Here is a 17694-nt window from a genome sequence, read left to right as displayed (position 1 = left end):
ATCAAATAATACATTTTCATCGCTAATAATGATTGTCTAGTATTCCAGTATTCACTATATTTAAGGAATTTTAGATGATAAATTCCATTGAAAGGAATTTGCATTGCAGAAATTGTGACCATTTAGGTCAAGTGGCTCAAGAGACAGATATTCTGAGTAACAGAAAAATTATTTCTCATAGGCAAATTGCTTGGTACAACTGTTTGCGAGCATTAGATTCTTTGCCTATTTTGTTGATGTAAAAGCAATCCTCTCTCTCTCCTACAACCAGAGAAGTAATTCCATAGTAAAAAAGGAAATAGCTCTTGGGTTCCTTAAACCTCACAGGACGAATTTCAGCCTAGCATGAACTTTTACTGCCAAGTTATAAACCTTGGAACAAAGGCTGGTAATGGAAATAGTGATGGAGAAAATTTTAGAGTTATGAATGGTGACATGATGGATTCTCTGTGCCTCAGAGTTTTGTACTCAGAGGGAATTGCAAGACTGGTATGTCTGAAATAGCAGCATTACCTTTTGCTGTTCAGAATGGCAGACTCCAACAGAAAGTGAATACGATGATTTAATACGCCATTCCAGACAGATCATGAAGAACTGTAGTTACTTTTGTCCTCTTTGGTGGGGAAATAATTTTGATGAAAGTGTAATGGGGTTTCCCAGTGTTTGTAGGGAACAGCTCATCCCTGAACAATGAAGTTCTTGAACTGTGCACTTGCATTCAGAAATGTATTTGCATTTGTTAAGGACTAATACAGCAGCAAATATTGCTTTCAGTCCTTGCGGTATTTCCATCATAGAAATCTGTAGGTGAATAAGAAAGCTGCTAGGCAGCACAGTTTGTCCATAAAAGAAAAAAAGGAGGGGGGGGGGGGGGAGGAGGCTTAATCTACAAGTTGATACTTTCATTTTTACATTTTGATGTATGAGGAAAACTGTAAAAGGCCTTTAAAAATGATTGGTCACCCTTAAGTCATGATTGATCTTAAGCAGTGCACTTCCTCAAGTATTAAAGATAGAACTAACATAAACTTAACATATTCTATGCTTTATGGATTGTATTAAGCTTGCTAAAGAGCTACGGTAAAATGTCAGATTAAGTAGTGTAAACTCTGTGGAGTCCAGGTGCCACCCTATAGAAGGCAACACTACGGCCCTGCCCAAACACCTTCTCCTCCTGCTTCTCCCATCACAACAGATCACTACGCTATGTTCAATAACTTGTTATTTTCTTTTCTAAACAGAAAAGGTTGATAGCCAAACACACAATGACTCATGTTCAGAAGAAAATATTCATCAAACGATCGTAAATAACCTTCCTCATCCCAAAATGCTGGGCAACTACCAAAGACGAACCCAATCAAAACATGAAATCTTCTTAAAATATTCATTAAAAATGTCATATTCTGAAAGGCTTGACAGTCACTATGGCTAGGATATTTTTATTGCAATTTCCCCCTCCCTGTCACGGTGTCCTATTTTCGACTCCTGCTTTCATGGAGAAGTCTGTAAGGAACTGATGTTATGAATAATTATTACAAGAACTTACACGGTACTCTCCAGCACTGCAAAGTTGGAGGGCCTTCTACCTGTATTGTACATTAGGTACCTTCCAGTTGATGTTCATGAAAGCAGATGGCATTCGGCACCTGTTAGAACTGAGCCCTACACTGAAGGGGCTGGATGTTGACCACCGCTTACTCACAGATCCAGCCAGTCCTCGGAGGGATATGAGTCTTCGCTTGGGAAGAAGACCAGAACTTCTGGAAGCAGATCTGGGAAACATGCATGAGCGGGCCTCTTCTGTCTCAGTGTATATGTGATTTAGCGGCATGAGCTGTGTTTATTTTCTCTCTAATGTCTTCTGGGCATTTCACGTACACAGATGTTTTTGTACTTTGACCTGGCTGCCGGTTGTTATGCTGGTGAGATTCAGGAACTGGCTTCAGTGAAAATAGTCTTGGATAACTTGCTGTGTAATTTGGGGTTTTTTTGGTTGTGGTTTGTTTGGTGGTTTGGGGTTTTTTTTGTTGTTTTGTTGTTTGTTTATGTTCTTTTTTAAAAAAAAATTGCTGTTGATATGCATTAGTTTAAAAACTTACAGATTCCTAAAGGTAAAGAGCTGTAACAGTATAAAAGGGGATTATTCCAGTATAGCTTATTCTTGTGTTTAAGAGAATAGGAAAACAAGCACACTGTATGCATGTGAGCCCAAGATTCCTTCCTTCTTTCTATCATGTGTGTCTCTTTTTTTAGGAATTTTTGAGTTCTGTCCCAAAGCAGAACTCACAGGATGGACCCTGAAATATTTTCAGATTTGTATGGCAGAACCATTGGTTCAAGGAATCTAGGTTATTTCAAAGAGCATACTGTAAAAGGCATTTCTTTGGTCACATTCTTCCTGAAGAGCAAGAATTTGTGTTTTCCACTAGCAGTTCTCTTCATTGCCAATTCCCTCGTTCAGAGCAGTTGGTTGGATAATTTTCAGGAAGACAGGGGATTGGCAACATTCAGGTTTGTGTCTGTGTGTTTGTTAGTCTTAGTTATGTGTTGTACTCTTGCCTCCCAGTGGAGCTTCGTAAGGAGAAGAGTTCTGATGCGCCCTGCTTTTTTGTTTATATTGAAATACGAATGATGAGAACAACTTGTTTGTAAGCACATAAACTATTCCTTGGTATTCTAGACAATATTGTAGAATGTTAAAACTTGGATACTTGCAGACTGTTAATCTCAGGTATCCCGATTTTACAGGTTTCCATCCTTAGGTGTAACAAGACCCAGACTGTGAAAGGGTCTAGTTGCAGAGATTGAAGAATAGCGAGAGGCTCATCTGAGAAATGGGCCTGAAGACTGTAGAGCCAAAAATCTTCAATCTGCCAGGGAAAAGAGTAAAACTTGACAGACTGAGCATGGACATGACAGACCCATCAAGTCGAATTGGCATCTGCCTTCCCTACAAAGAAGAGAGACTTAATTCCAATAGTGGGGAGATTTTTACTGAATAAGGATGTTTCAGAGGCAGGTAGCATGTTCAGGTTTTTTGTTTCTGCCTACTTGGTACAAACAGCTGAATTTGGCACAGATTTGCCTATTGTTGTGTCTATTTTGGCAGAAACAGCCATTATTAAAGAACTTGCAGGACATATTAGTTCGTATGACATCCAATGTTAGGCTCCTTGCTGTAGTCCTGTTTAGGAAATATGTAAAATCTCCTCTTCCCTTGCATACAGGGGGAATACTCAGGGTATTCCAAGTGCATGAGTGTTCTCCATCAGTACTTTGTGTGCTGTGGGGAAGAGGGTTTTTAAACTTTTTATTTCTTCTTGCCAGGCATAACACAAAGCTGATTTAAAACAAAAAAATCCAAACAACAAAAAAAACCATGCCAGCTTTGCAACTAGTGATCCTCTCATTCTTACAATATTTCTTGTATCATCACCTATTGCCTGGTGTGGTTAACTCTAACTACCTGCAGTAATCTGGCTACCTAAAGGTACGTTACTTGTTCTTTCCCCTCATCTGGAGAAAATACTTTATGCAATTCACTGACTGTAGCTAGGTATGTGATTGTCTCTAGGTAAAAGACTCACTTAAAAGCCAACTGCCAATACTTTCCAAAATAACAGTATTACTACCGTTCTGCGGAGTGCTGCTGTTCTTCCTCGACAGTACCCAGATTGATTTTTGGATGCAAGTCATTTAGTCAGAAGCCTGTTAATCAGGCAGGCAAACTGGCCTCCTCTGTGATATTGCCTGTTGTTAGGAAAAAAGGTCACTTAAGCACAAAGTTAAATTCACTGTGTGTAAGCAGGCACGATTTCCCTGATTTAAGAGGAAGGCATGTGTATTATACCACTGATAAATGTGTCCCTGAAATTCATCCAGCCATTCCAGAAGTGAAGCTCCTCCTACCGAAAGAATAATAAATTATCCTCTTCGCACTGCACTGACCTGGAGACTTGCTACCTGCAGAAATAAATTGTTCTGATTTTCAAAACTAAAGGTAAAAACAGTACCTGAGAAGTTCAGGTCGAACGTGTCTGTAATGGAAACACAATGCAGTATTTAGAGACACAGTAAGGCACTGAGGGACTGAGGGTACATTTGATCAATAAGTTGTGCTTCGGTGTTGCTTGCCCATAATCATTCAATCCCCAGAAAAACTGAACTGAACAGATGCTGAGTCCTTGACTTAAATTAATTCTGCTCAGATGAATGTACTGTACTTTACTTAAATATGTGTCATTAAGCACCTTTGACAGCTTTTTAGCAGGTGTTTAGCACAAAAAATAGATCAGTTGAGAGAAAGGGAAAGATAAAGAGTAAATCCAGTGTGATATCTTTAATATCTATCTAGTATTATTGTGTTGAAGCGCAAAATGGCTTCATTTAGGAGTGCTGCAGATGTATGCAAGGCTCCAGTGTGCTTCCAACTGCTCTGATTTGCAACCTTGCTTATGTCAAAGATAACAGAGGTATATAATGGTCTCACCTTAGCCCTACTGGAGACAACCACAAAACTCTCATTGACTTTAACGGAAACAAGATATGAACTGAAGTCTTCTCTAAAACTGGCAAACAGAACGGGGTACAAAACTGAATCCTAGAGCTGTAGGCTTTTTCTCCATTAGGATGTGAACTGCAAAATAAATTGGTAGCTATAACAAAAGCTCTAGATGGGCAACTTTTATTTTAAAAATCTGATTAGAAAATAAGATCTTTACTCTGTTACTGAGCTTATTATAAAAACCTGTGAGCATTATACCTGTGGAGTGGAAGAAACACGTTTTGCATATCTAGTCTTTAGTAGTAGATTAATAATAAACCCTACTTTACCATCCCTCCCTCCCTCTCTCCATCAAACCTGTAGTATTATTTCCATTGCCATAGGATGGTTTTCATTAAAGCAAATTCAGTCAGAGCAAGAAGATAAGTACATACAGGTCCAGATCTGACTTGATTTTGCACAAAAAAAGTCCTTAATTCAGTTGTATGATTTATGGGAAATGAAATTATATATAGTACCAAAGCAGCGCCATATGGTAGGCTATAGCATCTATCTATGTAATGGTATGATAGTTATTGAAAAACCATTACCAAGTATCTCTTTTTCACTACCCACTCAAATAATAACTTGTTGCCAGCCACAAGTACCATTTTTCTCTGCAGATTGCTTTAGGGGTATTCTTACAACTTTGAAGATTTGGATTGAATGTCTAAATATGCAGACTACTGATAATTCAGCAATTAACTTTATTGTTTAAATCATATTTAATGAAAATAGTGACATATTTAGCTAAGAGTCTCTTGAGAGATCTGACTCACAGAGTCAATAAAAAAAGCCAATGTTATTTCTGGTGCCAAGAGAAGATGATTTCTCTTGTGGGAGGGTTGGGATTTTTTTTTTCTGATTTATAAGGAAGTTGATACGGAAGCATCTATTACAGATTGCACCTAGCTTCTGTTTCAGTAGAGGCAGCTAAAATTTTCTATTGCTTATTATAATAAACATTGAATTTCATATTCCTGTAAATTAAACAAAAAACCCCCCTTATATAATGTCTGTTACAAAATGGAAGTTATCTGAGGTTTTGATAAATGTAATCATGAGTGTTGAAATGGAAAAAATGTTTTTCTTTGGTGACTGATTAAGTGACAGCAATATGAATTCTGTTTCTGCTACAAATTCATTAATGAGGTTTTGCAAGCTATGGTGTGTCTTTGCATTAGTAAAAAAAAAAAAAAAAAAAACCAAAAAAAACCCATGTACTTTTAGTTGCCTGTAAGCCAGTCTGATCGATGTGCAGCTGTATTAGCTGGCATGTTTGTTCACACTAGATGAAAGTGACTTTGTACAGACTACATATTATTTTTGAGCCACAGGACAAGTCTGTGAACTACTGAAGTCCTCTGTGGCAGTGAATTACTTTCATTGTAAGTAGGAGCAGGCTGATAAGAAATGATAATTTGTAAAGTCCATTGTAATATTTTTTTAACTCTTTGCATGGGTTATGTGCATGCAGCCTGTTTATTCATTGTAGCAAAGTTTTACTAGCTAGGGAGCCACGTTCCCTTGGTGTGAACCCATAAACTTGGACTGCTGAATGTTTCCTGTGCTTCCAGGTTACCCATGCCAAAAAGAAACTCCAGGCTCAGCCGCTTTGAGTTAGGCAGGTCCTGTGTATGGCCCAAGGATGGGAAAGTCTAAATGCTTTTAACTTTCTGTTGCATCAGCATGAGGGTGAGTCTTTATGAAAGCTCTACAAGGAGCCAAGCACCTTTTATTAAGGTTCAAGCAACTCTCTTTTCCAATGCTTTTGTTGATTTCAATAAGACGTTTCTACCTGTAAGATCCCAAAGTATTCCATTCTTAAACACACCTCTATCAATATATTTTACTTCAGACCTCTGAACTGTCAGTTTAATCCTTAAGCAAGTAATTTAGGAAAAGATTTGTCTTCAGTACTGGTGTCTTTTATGAGCAAGTTCTTGGGGTTTTGGTTTTTTTGGGTGGTGGTGGTGGTGGTTTGGGGTTTTTTTTGTGGGTTGGTTTCGGTTTGTTTGGGCTTTTGGGGTGGGGAGGTTTTTTGTTTGTGTTTTTAGTTTTTGGGGTTTTTTTTGATTCAGGCTTTTATTACTTTGAAAAGATGCTGGGCTGGAACCTTTGAAATTAAGTTTTCTGGATACAAAACAGGATGCTGCATGACAGTTGCAAGGGAAGTTCCACCATTCTGCTGCCTTCTGGTGTGATAAGGTTGTTGGAGCTTTTTGAAACTTTCATCTTGGCTCTGCAATAGTGGAAAAAGAACATCGGTGCTGAGGAGTTTTTGTGTCTGATGCAAGAATCCTTGAGGATTTGTCCTAAAACCTCTGAACTCATGTGAACAGCCAGAGTTCTGGCACTGGCTGAACACAACTTTTGGTCTCTGAAAAGCTATAGGGAATAAAAAATGAAAATTCAGGAATAAAATTCTCTGCTAGCAGATTCCCATTCCCTTTGTCCAACCAATTCTACACATGAGAAAGAAGCTTTAAATTGCCTATAAAGTGAAACTTTTTTTATTATCCCAAATGAAAAAAAAAAGTATTTCATCATGCATTTTTTAAAATACAATAAGAAAATTGTACAGCTCCAGTCAGCTTAATGGGTATTTAATATACATGATTTAGGTGCATCCGATGATGCTAAAGTGAAAAAGCCAATAAATAGGGTGCAGCCTGGGCAAGTAAATAGACACTGTATTGGTAATACCATAAAAGGTCCTTGGGCAGCCCTGCTCTCAGTGCCTTGTCTCCATCTCCTTCAGTACTGCTGATCTAGTGGAAGGTGTCCCTGCCTATGGCAGGGGAGTTGGAACTTGATAGTATTTAAGGTCCTTTCCAACCCAGACCATTCTATGATTCTATGATCTAGCTCACAGTGGGGGCTATTGGTGAGCCTGGACCAAGGAACTGGTCTATGTTTTAAAATGATCCTTTGCACTCTGTTCTTTTTTTTCTTTTTTTTTTTTTTTTTTTTTTAGGAATATGAGGAAGAATGATGGGCTGCTTGGGATGGCACAACAAAAAAAGTTGTGAAATGAAGTTCTCAGGTAATCTGTATCTCTAAAAGGAACAATCTATTTTGCAACTTTGATTTCAGTTGCCACAGAAATGTGGTTCTTTCGAACAACACAAGTAATCTCAGTCTGTAGCTGAATACAGCTCATTTACCAGGTTAAGAGAAAGCTCTTATCTGAATTTTTTTCTCAACAATGTTGTGGTTGAAGCAAGAGTTTCCCATTATATTTAATGTAGAAAAATGAAGATGTTTACATAACTTTAATTTTTCTCATTCCGTGCACTGAGAAAGCACAGAAAACAAACTGTATCCAAGCTTTTGTCTACATTACACCGAAGTAAAATGTAACGATTCCTGCAACTTGGTACCCGACCACAGCTAGCTGTGCCCACTACCTCCCTCAGCTTGCAGTAGTGACTTTAAACTATGCAATTACAGTAGCACGACACCATACAGTATCAGGTTGTGCTGTCTATGGCTGTACAAATGCTGTTAGTGTGAATACCAAGGCCCAATGATTCAGTACTAAGGTATATAAACGTCATTCTTCATTTGTCTGGTCTGTGATGCATGCCTTAGGCAACTGTAAATAAAGGGGTTTTTTCTTAGTATTTTCAGGCTGTCAACCTGAAAGGGCAGGCTGGGACCATGGGCTTTCCTGGGCTGCTCTCTCATGATTTTGAGAGGTGAATGCTGTATCTTCAGGAACTGCCTTCCTTTTCTGTAGGCCATGCCTTCAGATGATGGAAGCAAGAGTCCGTGTCTACCAAAATCCACTCCTTGCTGGGTGAGGGTACATAGTAAGCGTCCAAGTGTGGGAAACTCCTCTAATGTCAAAGTGCAGACTTAAGATGAGGAAAAGAGCTTGGAGGCATTTTGTTTAATTGAAAACGACTGCGACAAGCCAGCTATTTGAATTAACTGTTCTCTTGCCTTGGAAGTTTAACCTGTTTCCTTTACCAAGAAGTAAACCACAAGAGTAAAAATAACACCCCATTTAACTTCTAGCTATTTGTATTTAGGTATCTGCTGAGGTAGTGTTGCTGTGTCTCCAGAAATAGCCAGCTGCACAGAGCTGCTACTTCCCAAGGAGTTTCTGCAGACTTTCTTTTCAGCTCCCACAGACGTTCTTGTCGGGAGACAAAACGGAAGAAGATTTCCAATTTTTCAATGCGTGAATGTGTTGCTGTTTATTAGAGACTAAATCACTGTGAATATCACATGCCTTCTTCACGCATTTCAGGGATTTGGTACTCGGATGTCTGTTTGACACAAAGCAGCCACTCGGGACATTAAGCGTGCCCTAGAAGTAGAAGAAATCTTAGCCTAATAGTCCCAGATTCACCTAAAGGGGGAAAGGGAAGAGAGCATACGATCGTTTGAAACACCAGGGAAGCTCGTCCTCCTTCTAATCAACACGTTTCCAAGCAGCTCAGGATGAAGTGAAATGTTAAGCTTGGTAATGCTCGAGCTACGTGCGCAAAAATCCGGGACGCGAAACAAATGATAAATCATCACCTTCCTTGCAAGAAAATGCTAGAACGCATTTCTCACCTAAGGAAGAATTCCACAGCAGGATCAATTTGTTTGTAAAGCGTGCGGATTGTCTGTGATGGTGTGAACTTTGTGTAATACAAACGCGGGGCCACGGCTTCGTGTTACATCAGCGTTGATGTTTCCGGAGCGCCCCTCTCATCCGATGATTTGTAAAGCATCTCCTTGAACGCTCCCCGACTCCGAGCCGCGCTGCTAGGTTTATCTTTATCCTGTCGTAGCCGCTTTCTGCTGCCTGTTGCCAGCGAGCTGGCTTCTCCCCTCCCGGCGGCGGAGCCCTCGGGGAGCCGCCGTGGCCCCGCCGCCGGAGCCGCCCGCTCTCCCCGGCTCCGTCCTGCTCCGAAGGCGGACAAAGGAGCCGCCACGCCGGCCACCAACAGGTGCTGCGCACTCGCGCGTGTGAGGAACTTCCTCGGAGTTGCTGCTGGGAGTCTCCTGGGGGAAGACATCCCTCGGCCGCAGGGGACAAAGCGGCGCCGGGGCAAGAGGCAGCCGCCACAAAACCCCAGAAAGAGGGGGCCGGAGGGGAGATGGAAGAAACAGTCACCCGCTTCTTCCAGGCGGCGCGGGGCTCCCGAGTTTTGGGACAAAGCGGCGGGAGCCCGCCAAACGCGGCGGAGCTCTGGGGGACGGCGGGCAGCCCTCGCTGTGAGGGAAACGCACCTCGCCCGGCGCCCGCCGGGCCGGGGGAGCCCGCACCTCCCCGGGGAACCCCCGGCCCCGGCCCCCGCTCGGGCCGCCCCACCTGCGGCCCCGCGCCTCCGGCCCGCCCCGGGGCCGGTGCGCGGCGGGGGAGGGAGGGAGGGAGAGAGGGAGGGAGGGAAGTGGTGGGGGCGGGCGTTTAACCCTTTCCCCGCACGGGCGCCTCCGGAAACGGCCGAGGCGGCGCCGGCCCCGGCCCCGGCCCCGTGAGGCGCGGCGCTGTGCCCTGTGCCCGGGCGGGGAGGGGTGGCGCAGGGTGGGGGCGAGCGTGGGGGGGGGGGGCGCCGCGGGAGCCGCTCCCTCCTTGCCCAGCCCGGCCCGGCAGAGGCGGCGGCGGCAGGAGGAGGAGGGCGCAGAGCGCAGACATGGCGGCCAACATGTACCGAGTGGGAGGTATGTGGGGACGCGGCAGCGCCCGCCCGGCGCCGGGGGGCCCTGCGCCCGGCAGCGGTGGACGGGGCCTGGCCGGGGAGCCCCCCTGAGCCGCGGGCGGTGCGCGCCGCGCCGGGGTGAAGAGAGGCGCACCCGCCCCCCTTCGCTTGCCGCGGCCAGCGCCATGGCCCCGAGCGCGGCGGCCAGGCCGGGGCGGGCGGCGGGTAGGCGGCAGCCGGTCCCCGCAGAGGGGCCGCCGGCCTCTCCGCGGGGCGGAGGGGGAGGACGCAGGTTCCTCCCCCGCCAGCCCCGTGCGCCGGGTGGGAGGCCGGCCCCCGCCGCCGAGGAGGAGAAGGGCAGCGCCGCCCTCCGCGGGGAAGGGGGGAGCGGCGCCGCCGGCTTTCTGCCCCTCTTACCGCGGCGCGGGCCGGGCACGGCCTCCCTTCGCGCCTCGCCTCGCCTCGCCTCCTCTCCTTCACGGCGAGCGGCGAAGGGGCCGCCCGGCGGGCCTCCGGCCCCGCCGCCCGCCGAGCCAGCGCACCGCAGCAGGCTGCCCCGCCTGCGAGGCGAGCGAGGGGCGGCCTACGGGGGCCGTGCGCCCCCGGCCCGGGGGCCTGCCTCGGCCCAGCCCTGCCGGCGCTGCGGCCTGGCCGGCCCCGGCGGCGTGGCGCGGGCAGCGGGCGCCCGCCCCGGGGGGCGCCCGGCGGCGCTTCCCTCCGTGCCGTACCCCGGCCTCCGCTCCTTCCCGTTGGCGGCGGAGTTTCTCCGCGCCTTCCTTCGCCTCCCGCGGAGAAATAATAAATCCGGCCGCGTAACCGGGGGATTTCTGTCAGCTTTCCTGCTCCCCGACGTGACCCCTGAGGAGTGCGCTCATACGCGACTGCTTGGCGCTGGGCAAAGCGGGGGGGGGGGGGCACTTGGGCGGTGGAAAACACGGGAAGCGTTTCTCTTCCTACCCCCGGCCTGTCGAAATAGACACCGATAACTTTTCTCTGCCCTCCCTTTGGGAGTGAACATGGCTGTGTTCCTAGCGCTGTGGCTCAGGTGCACCGCTCAAGTTAGGTTTTCAGTACTTGGTGCTCAGAAACGGCTTGTTTCCTCCTGCTGTCTCCTCAGCAGCCTGAGCTGAGAGGGAAGATGCAAGGAAATGAGGAGTGACAGTAGTTTGAACCTCTTTCTGCCTCTGTTCTGAGATGTGCTGATATATCCACAAATCATCCATCTGCATGCTCCTTCGTTAGGGCATTTGGATTGTAATCCCGTCAGCCTTTACTCATATAATCCTTCTCAGAGTAGCGCTCTTGAAATCTGGGTAGGGGTTGCTTCTTAGGTCATCAATTCTCAGGTTTTTTGTTGTACTCTTAATAAGCAATTGTGAACGATATCCAGAGATCATATTCTTTCTTTAGAGCTAAATGAGCTACCTGAGGCTCGATTTCACCGTAATGTAGTGTCAAAGCATTGCAGAGGAGTTTTATACATCATTCTGGTCCCCCACCCATTTTTTTTAAATAAAGGTTGCAAGGTGCATGGTGCAGAAGTCAAATAACAAATGTAAAGTGTGGTTAGCATTTGATGGGTACTTTTTCATTTGAGGGAAACAATTTTTGAGAAAACTATCAAAGGAAGTGCACTGCATGTCAATTCTTTGTATGTTATGTGAGGGCAGCTTTCAGGATACGAGTAAACTTCCATATGTACTCTATGAAAATATATTAATGACACTGTAAGAGATTTTGTCCTGGAAGAACCTCGCTAATCTCATGACTGTTACTGCTTAATAGAGTTCGCATGTTACTACACAGAGATGACAACAAAAGCAAGTATCATAAAATGTACATTACTCATTTGGACAACTGTACTACCACAGCACCAGATAATAAATGTGAGGTAGCATATCTTACAGAAATATTTATCTCCATAATAAAGAAACTCACTAAAGATTCTTAAATCTTCCCTAATCGATTGTGAGAAACTGCCGCTTTTATATCAAGATTTATGAACTGTGTGGATTACTGAATTACAATGTAAGCTCCAACACAAGGCATTTAACTTTATTTCAGCATGATTATTAAAGCATGTGTAGTGCAGTTATAACCAGAATGTAGGAACAAATTATGTTAAAGTCAGTATAGAAATACTTCACTGTCTTAACATCTACTAAGAAATCTCAGCTTTTTAACAGCTTCTAGGTTTAGAAGAAAATTTTTGCACTAATAACGCTTTTACATATTTTTTTTTTTCCCTGGTATTTCAATATCTTTCCTTTTTCCATTGCAGATTATGTTTATTTTGAAAATTCTTCCAGCAATCCATATCTCATTAGGAGAATTGAAGAACTTAACAAGGTACACAAGTATCTAAGATTCTTGCTTAACCTTTCACAACAGTCAGTGCACTCTTCAAAAACTTAATGATTTCCATTCCATAAGATTTCTATTGTGGTAGAATTTTCTGGGTTTTGGAGGGTTTTTTGGTTTTTGCCTTTTGTGTTGTTTTGTTTGGGTTTTTTTTTGTTTCGTTTTACTTTCTTGAGATTTGCTATGTATTCTGTGCATGTTTCAAGTTACTGAAATCTTGCTATGTGATATCCTGTAATTCTCTGTTATCTAAGGAAATGCCCAGTTGCTCATTCCTGGTGAACAGGAGTACTCTGCTGTAAAAATTTCTGAACGAATCCTATGAATGCTTGAGGAAAGGAATGAATTTAATTCTCTGTATGTTGATGACACTGTGAATCCATCTGGAATGATAGCGATCATGTAATGTGCCTGCGTTTGGATGTATTTGTAAAGACTTAGTATGTATCAGTGAGACCTTGCAGTGATCAAATAACAGAGTATGTGACTTCTGTGGCTGTTTATTGCTCTGCTTATTGGCAGCTGTGAATGAAGGATGGGCTTTTGAAGAGAAATAGAGACTGTATTCTCGGTCTTTCATGAGTGTATTTATATAAAGAATAGAGGCTTTTCAGACTGTCATTTTAGGGAAGGCATGATTATTTTTCTTCATTCTTGTACTACTAAGAATGGTGTGGGATTTAATTTTTATTTTTTTTTAGCATGGCATATTTTTACTATTCTATCAAGCAGTATTAAAACTTACTGATACATTATGTCAGAAGTTAATGATCAAAATGCCTGTTGTGATGTAAATAATGATAAAGATTATTTTTTTCTGTGGTTAGAAAATGAATTAAAAAACTGGTGACCTGCAAATGGTTTTCTTCTTACTCATGGAACATAACACTACTCCATAGCAGACATCAACCACATTACCTGTTAGTGCTGTCCAACACAACATCCACTGCACTTGTGCATGGCAAATTATTTTGGACTTTTATTGGAGAAGAATACTTTTTATTTGCAGTAATTGAAGTGATTCCAGTCATGTTCTGAATGTAATGTTTATTATCTTTAAACTGCATTGCCATAATTTAATCTTGCTTGTGGATGGTAGAGCATAGTCATGTATTGATTTTCTTTTTTTAAATTTTTATTTAAAGAGAGTTTCGAGGCTATAGTCCAGATATCTTAATTGTGAATTATGTGCTTTCATGTGTTAAAGGCATTGAGCAAACATGGAGATGTTACGCAAATATGTAATGAAATGCTTTGGGTATCATTTTACCGGAGATAAGGTGCTTTTTTTTTTTGGTAAGAAACTTAATTAAAACATGATACTTCTCAGTGCCACATCTTGAGTTTTAAATAAATAACTCAAGGTAATGAACTAATTTTGTACTTTTCATAACAAGAAAGAGGGTACAGTTCTTCAAATATTAGTAGATTCTTTACATTATGAGGCTAAAGAGCATGAGCCCTGTAATGAGCCGTGAACAACTGTGAACTAAATAGCTCTTTTATCTTATGAGCTGAAGTGAATTTTCAAATAAACCATGTTATATTAAATATGATTCCAAAAAAATGCTAGAGAACTTTGAAATATACATTTCTGTCTAAAGCTAGGTTGCAAAGAAATGTTCACAAGCTTCTAATACTTCTTAAGGATTCTTACGTTAACATAATACTGGCATTACATCTCTAAACAGCTGAATAATATATAAATTCTTAGGACTGAATAATTATTATCAATACTGTTGTCTGATCTGAAATTGATATTGGCCTGTGTCAGGAAGTTTTTATTTACTTGAGTAATTCTGTTGATTTCAGCCTGACCATGTGCGAACTACTAACTTGAGGGAAAATTGCAAGCAGAGGACATTTAATTTGTATTACTCAGCTAAGGAAAGATACATTCTGACTCGATTTATCTTTCTTTTGTAGACTGCCAATGGAAACGTGGAAGCAAAAGTAGTGTGTTTTTACAGGCGAAGAGATATTTCCAACAGCCTTATAATGCTTGCAGATAAGCATGCTAGTAAGTAGTTCGTATAGGGCATTTTTTCTTTCTATCATAGCCTGTTCTGTTTCTGCAGCTACTTGAAATTGCATTTCTTTGGCATGTGGAATATATATTTATATTAGGAATTAATTAATACCAAGTTAGATGCTTAGCATTATCTGATACTGGCCCTGCTCCTAGTAGTTGCTTCCGGGACTTAAGGTAAGCTGTATTAAAGTGATTGAAAGTCTCCATTTGAAAAAAAAAAAGAATATACTTTTTCATCTGGAAGATACAGCCATATTTCTTTTTTTATGTCAAAAGTAAATCTTGGGTATAAGTCAATTTAAGCCTAAGAGCATTCATGAGGATTTGATTTGAGTTTTTTGAGTTGGACATAATTGTGTATTGCGTACTGTAAAGGACGAAATGTATTATTGGAGACTGAAAATCACTAGGGATTGTAAAATAGCTGTTATGTGCATTTATGCTAAATGTAGATATTAATCAGTAAAATAGTAGTAAGCATCATCTCATTGTTTTTTCAGAGAAGCAACAAGTGTTAATAGGAAAAAAAAGTCTCATTTTCATCATGAACTTAACTTTTTTTGGTAGCTGCCATTTGGTCTACAACTGAAATATGATATTTTTTCCATAACTTTATAATTAAAATATAATTCTGAAGACAAAAACAGACCTTAAAAAACTGAGATGTTTGAGAAAATAGTTATTTGCAAAATATTGCACTGATGTGTTAAATATGTCAACTTCTGGTAAATTTCTTGCCATATACTGTTAAATAACATGCTGATTATAAATGATACTTGAGTTTTCAAAATTAATACGTGAATAAGTGATGTAGGGATTATAAATCTCTGTTCTCTAATTTATCGGGATAAATCTCTTTAAAGACATTACCTGATGCCATCTTTTGTGTGCAGATACATTATGGAGTAATTAGGCACTTAAACAAATTGTAAGGTATTTTTTTAATGTCAAATTCTGATAATTTTACTAATACAAGTACCGTTAGTGAAAAGAAACAGCCAGCTTTCAGCTTTTGTTTTATTCTTTCATTGGTCCTAGAGAAGTGGAGGTGATTTGAGTACATAGTTTGAAGTACTAGCTTGGTTTTTAAAGAAAGAAGGTACATCTTGCTTATGTTCTAAGGGAATGATTTATCTGATGTTTTTCTAATATGGTTGGGTACACTTTATTTGGTGACCTATTTGACGGTGGTCTACCTCCACAATCATTATAGTCTTTTGAGTTCTCCCATTTGAAGTGTATAGAAACATAGAACTTCTAGTGAGCTTCACTAAGCTTTCCAGCGCATTTTTTTTGTTTTTCCTTTCTAATGGAGGGGGCAGGGAAGGATGAAAAGGATAACAGTTTTACTGGAAGTACAATTATTTTTCATTTGACTTTTAAAACATGTATCTTTTAAGTTTTTTTGGTTGGCTTATTTTTTAGAAAAGGGTGTGTTAGTTCTGTGGGCATCATTCAATCTGGAAAAGTGAATAAGATTTTTCTATTTCCTTTGTGAGTTTTAGATTGCCATTTTGTCAGCACTTTGATATAAAGGACTTGTTGACGGTCTGTTGCTCTTCCACTATAGCATAATAGGGATTTGTTGGTGTCAGTAGAAGTACCATGGAATCTTCCATCATGTTTTCTCTATTGAGATTCTCTTGCTGTTTTCTAGTGAGAAAATAGAAATGTAATTTCTAGCTGATTCAACAAGCGTCTTTAGAATGCCTCGGTCTCACAGGTTGTAAGTCTTCTAACCCAGAATTCTTATGGATTAGGTTTTTCTGTGGATGTTTCCTCTGTACATAATGTTTTCTTTCTGACCAATCTGTGGAATCTGTGCAGCTGAGTTACCTTACGAGATGTATGTTACAGGGGACAGCACATAGTGTAGGATTGCTTGCCTGGATTTTCGCACAGCAGATGTACTTAAATGTCAAATCAATTTAAATGTTTAGATGGAATGCCACAGCGTTCTGTTTCAAAATATGATGTATGTAAACAAAATATTTGTATGTTTATGTATTGAATGTTTTGGGAATGTTTTATATAGCTCTAAACATGTTGATGCTTCAGGACTTCTACCTGGATTGTTATAAAATAAATGCTAAAAGATGCAAGTTTCTTAGGGAATTTAAATTCTGCTTCAGTCACTAGTTACTCCAGTGTATGTGTCTAGAGAAGTCTTTTAAGTATAAGATCTGCTTGTTCTTTTCCGATGACATTTTATATTTCTAGCAATTTTTTTTTTTCTTTATGATAGCGAAAACTGTCCCTAGTAATGCGCTTTTGAAGGTTTTGGCAGGTGGGGATTGTTTTTTTTTGTGTGTGACACTTCAATTTCTGAAGGTTGCATTTTATGATGTAGGTACAGTGCCGTTTAATAAGAGAAGCAGATAGCTTCGTAAGAACATACTTTGGAGCTTGAATAACAAATTTTCAATAACGTGAAAAAGTTTCAAAACAATTTTAAAGAATGTTTGGGAAAAATGGAATTAAGTAGATCTGTGATACTGTCACCAGTAAAGAGTCAATATACTGCTTTGGGAGTATGTGTGGGGTTTTTTTTAAGTTATCTTCAAAAATGGTTCAGGATATTAAAAGAAATTGGGGGGGGAAAGAACGAGTTTTTCTTAGGCCATTCTAAAATACTAGGTACAGAGGAGTTCCCTTGATTTCTAAGTATCTGTCACTAATCTGTGAGGAAATTGCATTTCCTCCATTTTTTTCTCTGGTGTTTCTGGTGGAAGTTAATTAACAAGCATTTTCGTCTATCAGCATCATGTATGATGTCAGTCTAGATCTGGGAATAGTTCTATAAGCTGACCATAGCCACTGAAATCCAGGGGTTTGCAATGTTTTATGGGCCCTTGAAGACATTACATTTCCCCCCCTTTGATTTCTGTTACTGTAAATTTGAGTTTATGATAAGGCCAACTTGAAAACCAAAACAAAATGCTGGCCAAGATCAGGTTCTTGATCCTATGCAGCCTCCTGAACTGAGTAGGGAAGTTCTGTTGGAGTGTTAACAGCCACCACTCTTCGGTTGTAGCCATTACTATAGGGTCACTGTGCAGGGGTCATTCCTTTCTTTGTGCTGCAGAGTAAGGCTTACTTTATGGGGAAAAGAAGGA

General features: G+C 41.4%; 1 protein-coding gene across 3 annotated transcripts in view; it reads left to right on the top strand.

Annotated features, from left to right (window-relative positions):
* Window positions 1-10105: 10105 nt before the first annotated feature.
* MTA3 (metastasis associated 1 family member 3) overlaps window positions 10106-17694 on the top strand; it is a 230276-nt gene continuing 222687 nt past the window's right edge. For all 3 annotated transcript variants that reach the window (XM_049833914.1, XM_049833911.1, XM_049833912.1), the window contains exons 1-3: window positions 10106-10207; window positions 12467-12534; window positions 14473-14566. In XM_049833914.1, the coding sequence (XP_049689871.1) occupies window positions 10180-10207; window positions 12467-12534; window positions 14473-14566 (190 nt within the window). In that variant the 5' untranslated portion in view covers window positions 10106-10179. The remainder of the gene's footprint in view (window positions 10208-12466; window positions 12535-14472; window positions 14567-17694) is intronic.

The sequence above is a fragment of the Accipiter gentilis genome, chromosome 30 (genome assembly GCF_929443795.1).
Source record: "Accipiter gentilis chromosome 30, bAccGen1.1, whole genome shotgun sequence".
In the NCBI taxonomy this organism is placed as follows: Eukaryota; Metazoa; Chordata; class Aves; order Accipitriformes; family Accipitridae; genus Astur; species Astur gentilis.
The sequence above is the reverse complement of the archived record's forward strand: the minus strand, read 5'-3'. Positions and strand labels throughout refer to the sequence as shown.